Source organism: Sebastes umbrosus, chromosome 18 (assembly GCF_015220745.1).
Source record: "Sebastes umbrosus isolate fSebUmb1 chromosome 18, fSebUmb1.pri, whole genome shotgun sequence".
NCBI lineage: Eukaryota > Metazoa > Chordata > Actinopteri > Perciformes > Sebastidae > Sebastes > Sebastes umbrosus.
Window position 1 is genome coordinate 5,736,043 of NC_051286.1, and position 8,164 is coordinate 5,744,206.

The window sequence follows — 8,164 nt, forward strand, 5'->3', positions numbered from 1 at the left end:
TAATTGAACTCACAGAAACATTTCCTTCTGCTACTTTTGTCTCAGGTATTTTCCACTCACACAGATAAGACACTCCTCAGTGAGTTACTGTGTGGTCATGTTGACAGCCGGAAACATGTCAAACAAAAGGTTGAATGACTTTTGTTATACTCACTGCTGATGCACAAGTTTTCACGGTTAGACTGGTACGACTGGTTCACTTAAAGAGGATCCGATTTGTTCTTAATGGGACCAAGACAGTGGACAAAATAATTGAAAACAATTTCAACAGCACCACAAACTGCAGCCTCCAAAGTCACCATAAAGTTGAATCAAAACCTCTTTAAACCAGCTTTAACAGAACATTATAACCTTCGTGAAGGTAGGATTTACTGCAGGTTGTGTTAACATTAGTTTTGACTACGTGTACCTAATAAACTGGCAACTGTGAGTGTACAAGACAACGTGGTAAAAGACTAAAGCTGCATGTCCAAGGCAGAAAATCAGCATCCTTGGCAGTTGATGATCCACGTAGAAGACATTAAAAGGTGCTAAATTTGATATCCAGAGCATTAATATACAGCATCAAACAACTAGTGTCTATGTAAAGATATAGAGGAGTAATGTCTACCTGAGCAGAGAATGAAGTCACTCTCCCTCTGTGTGTGTTGTAATCAGAGCTTCTTCGTGCTTTGTTGACATCAGCAGGCCGTGCATACTTTTAGTGCATGTGAGCGTGCCCCGCTGGCTGGCTAACGGCCGCCGCTCTGCACTGCTCTCATACGACGGTTACAGCTGATAACGCCGTCCCGATAGACGGCATCATCATGGAAGCGTAGCGCCCGCTCTCTGCTTCCCCCTCAGGTAAACACTGTTAGCTCTGTTGCTGTTGTTTACACTGTTAGTGCAGTTAGCACCGGGAGCTGCGAGCCGCCGGCTCAGCCGTCGCCATGTTGAGAGCCATTGAAAGGCAATAGAAATGCTCCCTATCTCGCATTTAGCACCTTTAAATAACGTAACAGTTTAACTTAACACTAGAGCAGATGAACACTGTTTAATCCATTCCTTACCCTCCAGATATTTTAAATGACAATCGTCGCTCGTGTGGAGGAATCCAAAGCTCGACAGGCCTGCTGTACGTAGTTACGGTTGCTATTAGACAATCGCTGTTCGAGGGAGGAGTTAAACGATGAATTGAAATAGGATTGATTGCGTACAAGCTGAGCAGAAATAGAAGCCATCGCTTTTTACTGTATTCCCATTCAGTTTTAATGAAAACAGAATGCAACACAGACGTGATACAAAAAGATTCAAGACACCGGAGAGATGATATTATGAATACGTAACTACACATGCAGTCGGTCGTCATCCTTCTTTCAAGTATGTTTTCCCGTGAGTTGGGCACATTCAGAATCAACAATATGTGATATGGACACTTAACAATGCACAGTGTAAAACAGACTAATTAATGATTGAAAAAAACAACAACTACATGATAAAGAGTTGTGATATTTATACGCCCCCTAGAACAGATATATGGAGGCTTCAAAATAAGAGCAACAAAGTCCTGTTGCTGATTATCGCTCCAGCTTGGCTGAAGATGACTTAACTGATTGCTTCGGATCATTTACAAACTTTAAAAGCAGCTATAAATGTCAGTTTTAGGTCGAATGTTTTTTTTCTTTATATCATCTGAAAGATTGCTTGAATCTACATGAACGTGGATCAAAAGCTGTCGTCTATGTGATGAATTGAACACACAGACAGCTCAACCAAGTGTTCATTTGGCTCTGTTAGGTCCCCTAGAAAAGGTCACCCCAACCCCCCCCACCCAACACAGACCTGGTCCACCAGCCAGAGAGACTCCTCTGCTGCGGGTCGGCGGCTCACACAGTGATCAGTTTCTGTTTGGCTTCCTTGTCTGCGTCCAGCCGGCTCAGCTTTGTCGTGTCTAGCTTTGGAAGTCCGTAAAGGTAAATGGAGACGCACACCAGGAGGGCTCCAGAGGCAAACGAGATCGCTGCACAACACGGAAAGAAAAGCTAAATGAGACATTCTGATAATTAAAAAAAAAAGGATTTTGTGGAATGGTAACGTTTGGGGAAAAGTGGAAGTGGAACAGTGGAAACCGCTTACAGTGATCACGTCTGTCTGGGTCAAATTGATCTCTATGAGAGGATGATTATTATAACCAATTGTTGTTCTTCACTTCTCATGCAAATTACCATCTAATTTGACATTTGTAGAGCCGATTGAGGATCGGCAAAGTTTCTCTTTGGGGGCATTACGTTAAAGTTGTAGCATGATCGATCTTGATTTTTGCGGAGTTTTCTATGAGCGAAACACGCATTTTAAAACGTCAATATCACAGCCGATCATGTTCATTTAGTTGTGGGAAGACAAAATCGTGACTGCGATAAATATATTATTAATTGTGCAGCTCTAATAAGCGGTTGCTCACTATAAGGGCTTTACACTGTAAAAGAAAATTGATTTATAAAGATTTTGTTTAAAATAATCCGCAGTCATATTTCTGAATATGCTTTGACAGATTGCGGTATCTTAGCGTAGTGGCCAGCATGAGCACATTGTATGATTCTGATACACTACTACTATGCTGAATGTTATGCGGCTTGTGACTTCAATCTAAAACAAAGGCTTCTTTAATTAAAAGTGTGTAAACATACAAGTCCCGAGCCACAAGCTAAGGATAGAGGGGGTTGTTTGCTTGAGGCAAATTTGTGATATTGGGCTATATAACTAAAATAGACTTGACAATCATAAGACACATCGCCACGCCTCGCCTGAAGAGCAAGAAACACTCCAACAATGTGGTTTAGAGCAACTAACTCACTTATCTGTAGTCCAAACAAGAGGACAGACGCCACGGTTGAGATGACGATGGCGGCGGCAGCAGAGAATCCCTTCATGATGTTGTCCGTGTACTTCACCACCACGGACGTGTACAGACCGCCCACGCTCGCCAAGACTGGAAGCACAAAGAGCAGCGTCAGCTAAAATACTGTGAAATAAACAGGAGAACATCCTCAGGTTAAGTCGTACTTACATACTACAAAGTACACCCAGGGTGTGTAACCGAAGAAGAAACCTTTCTCCAGGATCTTCTCGCCATCGGTCACGAAAACACCGATCAGGGTGACCAGGATGCCGGACAGGTACATCTGGATGTTTCTCACCCACAGAGACGTGTCGGAGCTCTTCAACACCTTCTCAAAGTACACACCTTAAATCAGAAAGTAGACGCAAAACTATCAGTGCAAAGTAAATACTCGTGATGGGTATCTCAAATGACGTTAAAAACAAGATGTGATGAGATAAGACAATCAGTTGGTGTCGGTTTCATGTTTGAGCGCGCACATCATGTGTTTACTTGGCTGGTGAACGCACAGTGTTTGTTTAGCTACTCAAGTATTTGCATTGTGTGCGGTCACTAAATCAATATTGGACGAACCACCACAAGTGATTTTCCACACAGTCCTTTGCCGATTTTACCTGCAAATCCAGAACAAAGGACAGCTATAGCGATGGCGCAGAACCCGACAAAAGGATTCTGCTCAATCTGTAAAAAAGAAGAAGAAATGAGACATGAGCCACCAGACAGACTGCAGCTTGAGGAGATACAGGTAATAAAAAGCCAGATCCATGAGTCACATTACATAGATTATAATTCAGTGAGTCATCAGGATGGTTATAATGTTTATATTTCATCTTATGTCATCCCCCCACCTGCACTTTAGTGGCCTCCGCAGGCCTCCACTGGACGAGTGTTACGCCCCCGCAGAGCATGAAGACGGAGAACCACTGCAGCCGGCTGAGAGAGCGGTTCAGCATGAGGACGGTACACAAGGCCGTGCACGGGATCTTCAGCTGATATGTCACCTACACAGGAAAACACAAGTCAGGTCTAAAAACTATTGATTTTTTTTTTTTTTAAACCTATTTAAATAGAGGGAAGGTGGACGCAGCATTCCTATTCAGCTCCACACATACTGTAGATATTATGGGAACTGCTGAGAATAGCCACTGTTTACACACAACTTTCCCCATTTGACATTGAGGGGGATCAATATTTCTATATTGGAAATTTAGTTTCCGTAAATGTGTGTTTATATTGTTGCATTTTCTACCCTAAAATAAAGAGCAAAGTGGGCTGCGAGCTTCTGCTTTTGTGCCCCAGCATGTCTATTAATGCTGAAACCATGAGTCGAGTAACAGTAACAATAATCAACAGTAATTCTGCTAACTGATCTTTGAATTGTTGGAGTCATTTATCAATCAAAAAAGCCAAACATTCACTGGCTCCTGCTGCTTTACGAATGTCAGGATTTTACTGCTTTTCTCTGTTTTAATTGGAATATCTTAAGTTTTGGCTCTGGGTACATATAATAGACATTATTTGGACATTTCGTGCACTAAACGAGTAAGCGATTAATAAAAGAAATAATCAACAGATTAGTCAATAATGAAAATGGCTGCATTGTATTTGACTCGACTAACTGCCAACTAGAGATGTTTCAATACCATTTTTTCCTTCCCGATACCGATTCCGATACTTAAACTTGTGGTATCGACTGAAACCGAGCACGGATCCGATACCAGCGTGGTCAAAAAATATATAGTTATTATTATTAATATTTAACAGCTGTTTACTACTGACCATGTATGGATGTGATATGATCTTTGTTGCATGGCCTGGCTCAGGTTAAACCCTTTGAAAACATTAACAAAGAAGAAGAATTGATTTCCGGTTAAACGAGTTAATTATTTTCTTGGTTAATTATGGTATCAGATCGGTGCATAGACTGTCGTACTCGCAACTGTTCTGCCAACTAAGCTACACTTTGTCCAATATGTTTCCACCCAGGTCTCAAAGACAGAAGCACTTAAACTCTGTCACATATTTGACTTCACCCATGTCAGAAAATGACGTCGACATAAGCATGTTTTTAATCTTTATAATTATGCATGTTGTGGTTTTATATTATGTATTTGTGCAGCTATCAGCATGACATCATTTGGCAAAGACAGTGTGCGGTCATGACCCTGGTTCGTATTTGTTTTGATGCGTCCGATCTCTCTCTCCTCCCCTCAGAGTATGTGCATGATGTGTGGGTGATGAGAAACAGCTGGTCAAAACTGTGGAGCAGCTGACAGCAACCTGCTCTCCTTCACCTCTACCACTTCAACAATAAGCCTGCATCCAGTTCTGTGCAATGTCAGGAGAGATTTCTGTACTGTAGACAAACTACTTGGTAAGTTTGTATAGTTTTGTTGAGAATTTAGCAACTTTGTTAAGAGTTTCACTTCTGTTTTTTAAAATATTGAACACCTAATAATAGCAGTTTGGTGTATACATATTATTCTCTGTATATATTCTGCTGTATCTTTTTAGAATCCACATTATAAAGTTAGTGGGTGCAGCACAGACACAATCGCTCCACACCATGTGACTATATTAAGAGCGCATATCATTTGAACATCATTAAAAACAAGCTTCATTTCATACCTGATAAACGGCTGCATCGAGGTTGCTCAAGGCAAGAAAGGCCATGTTATTCTGAACTGCGTACACTACCGAGGGCACGCTCAGCTTCAGCAGCTCTTTCGGGCTGCAAAATACATGTTCCACTAAAGCATTCTTCAGTCTGGTGGGGCTTCCTGTTTCTCTGGGAGAGGAGACACAGAAAAAACAGACTGATGAAGAAGATTGTAAAAAGATGATTCACTTAAATAAACATTAATTCCACCTGTGGAAGTTGTTGAATCATAGTTCATGAGTTTCCTTCTCTAATCGACATCATGTGTTTAAGCACAGAGGAGTGCATGTCTGACATGCTTGTCAAACCAGGAAGGCAGCTCCGGCCGTCTGACCCACATTTTTGTCATGGTTCATGACCAATACATCTAGTGATGCTGCTGTAAGTTCCTGAAAATCTGAGAGTAGCTGAAACTGTAATCTTAAAAGATATAGGCTATTTAAAACTTACCTCTTTAGCCTGGCTTTTGATTAGAATTTTATTCTTATATTATTATTTTTTTTTCACGTGCATTAGACTATAATTAATAATTAAAAAAATAATGAATTATTTATTATTATAATTAATATTAATATATTCATAATATTATAATTATTATTAATTAATTCACTATAATAATACATTATTAAAAATAATAATGCATTTACACAAATTAGTTTTAATGGCACTAATTTCTTTAACGCATTAACGCAACTTGCAAATTTTAGATTGTTGCAGGCTCAGTTTTAAAGCTAAAGTGAAGATACTGGTATCATATGAAACTGGAAAAACCTATCCATTGTTACCAACCATGTCATACCAGCTTGTCACAAAGGAGGTTAAGTAACGCTCCAAAAACTGTCATGGCCATTTTCAAAGGGGTCCCTTGACCTCTGACCTCCAGATATGTGAATGAAAATGGGTTCTATGGGTACCCACGAGTCTCCCCTTTACAGACATGCCCACTTTATGATAATCACATGCAGTTTGGGGCAAGTCATAGTCAAGTCAGCACACTGACACACTGACAGCTGTTGTTGCCTGTTGGGCTGCAGTTTGCCATGTTATGATTTGAGCATATTTGTTATGCTAAATGCAGTACCTGTGAGGGTTTCTGGACAATATTTATCATTGTTTTGTGTTGTTAATTTCCAATAATAAATATATAAATACATTTGCATATTTGCCCACTCCCATGTTGATAAGAGTATTAAATACTTGACAAATCTCCCTTTAAGGTACATAGATAGATACAAAATGTGTGATTAATTTGCGATTAAATGTTTTAATGGATAGACAGCCCTACAAAATACACATGGACTGCTGTGTTTCACATCATCCTTCTGTTTACCTCCCTCTATGCTGAGATGGTCTCTCTTGAGATCTTATTTATAATTCTTCTATAATAGAAGAATAATTCTACAATTACTGTATTGTTATTATTATATATATATATTGTCCTAATTGTTTTGTTATCACTATTATGTAGTCATATTATTTCTTTATATTAATCTTGTCTCTAGGTGGAGGCTTCAGATAAGCCCAGTGGGTTTTTAGCCTTTTCCTGCATTGTATATTTTATTTATTTTTTTTGTTATGTTGTATAGTTTTAAATTGTGCAAAAAAAAATCATAAATAAACAATTCTTGTATCTACTTATTTGGTCACTTTTGTACTTGGTAATGTGTGTAACAGTGATTTCAGACTTACTTAGAGAGCATCCCCAGACTCAGTATGAGTTTGATGACCTCAGTGATGCAGACTGCAGTGGTGGAGAAGTACAGCTCTCCTGTAGTGATGGTCCTGGTGTACCGCAGAGCTACTGTGTATGTAGCCGCCACCAGAGTCATCACCGTCAGGCAGTACAGCTTGAAGTACACGCTCACATGTTCTGGAGGAAGACACAGACAGGAGGTGAACAACATCTAACGGCGGACATCATGCTAGCTCGTATTAGCTGGTTGAACTCACCGACGGCCATCGTTTCTCTGCTTTATGTCCGTCCGAGAGGAGAGAAAGTCTGTAGTCCTGCCCTCTTTACAGGCCATTCAGTCTAACACGCAACATCCAGAGGAGTGGTGGAGGAATGTTACCCGACTAGAGAGCTAAGTATATACATCAGTAAACGTTACTGAGTCTGTTTCAGACTGCTGTTCCTCCTCCTGCTCCTACTACTGCTGCTGCGTCTGGACTTCATTTCCCGGAATGCAGCGCGACTTTACGGAAGGGTGCGTTTGATTTTAGCACCCCGAAATCCCGTTATTTCATCATCATCATCATCATCATCATCATCATCATCTGAGATGTTTTCTCTTGAGATCTTATTTATAATTCTTATATCTGCTTATTTGGTCACTTTTTTTTACTTAGGAATTGTAAAAAAAAAATTATATAACGGTGATTTAACACTTACTTTGTCAGCATCCCCAGACTCATATATATATATATATATATATATATATATATATATATATATATAGTACTACTACGATATATACAATTAAAAATTAAAACAATTAATAAAAATTAAAAATAAATAAAAAAAATAAAATAACAATGAATGGAAAATGGCCAACCAATCATGTCACTCCTTTTATCCAGATTGGAAGAATTGGCAAAAGCGCATATGAGGGCTGCTGCTTGGCTGC

General features: G+C 39.7%; 1 protein-coding gene across 1 annotated transcript; it reads right to left on the minus strand.

Annotated features, from left to right (window-relative positions):
• Positions 1 to 1,223: 1,223 nt before the first annotated feature.
• Positions 1,224 to 7,683, minus strand: slc35a1 (solute carrier family 35 member A1). The gene is made up of 8 exons (XM_037751191.1): positions 7,488 to 7,683; positions 7,227 to 7,407; positions 5,507 to 5,666; positions 3,727 to 3,879; positions 3,493 to 3,559; positions 3,047 to 3,223; positions 2,834 to 2,968; positions 1,224 to 1,999 (listed from the first exon to the last, which is right to left on the minus strand). The coding sequence occupies exons 1-8, from the start codon at positions 7,495 to 7,497 to the stop codon at positions 1,866 to 1,868; spliced, it is 1,017 nt and encodes a 338-aa protein (XP_037607119.1). The 5' UTR covers positions 7,498 to 7,683; the 3' UTR covers positions 1,224 to 1,865.
• Positions 7,684 to 8,164: the final 481 nt, after the last annotated feature.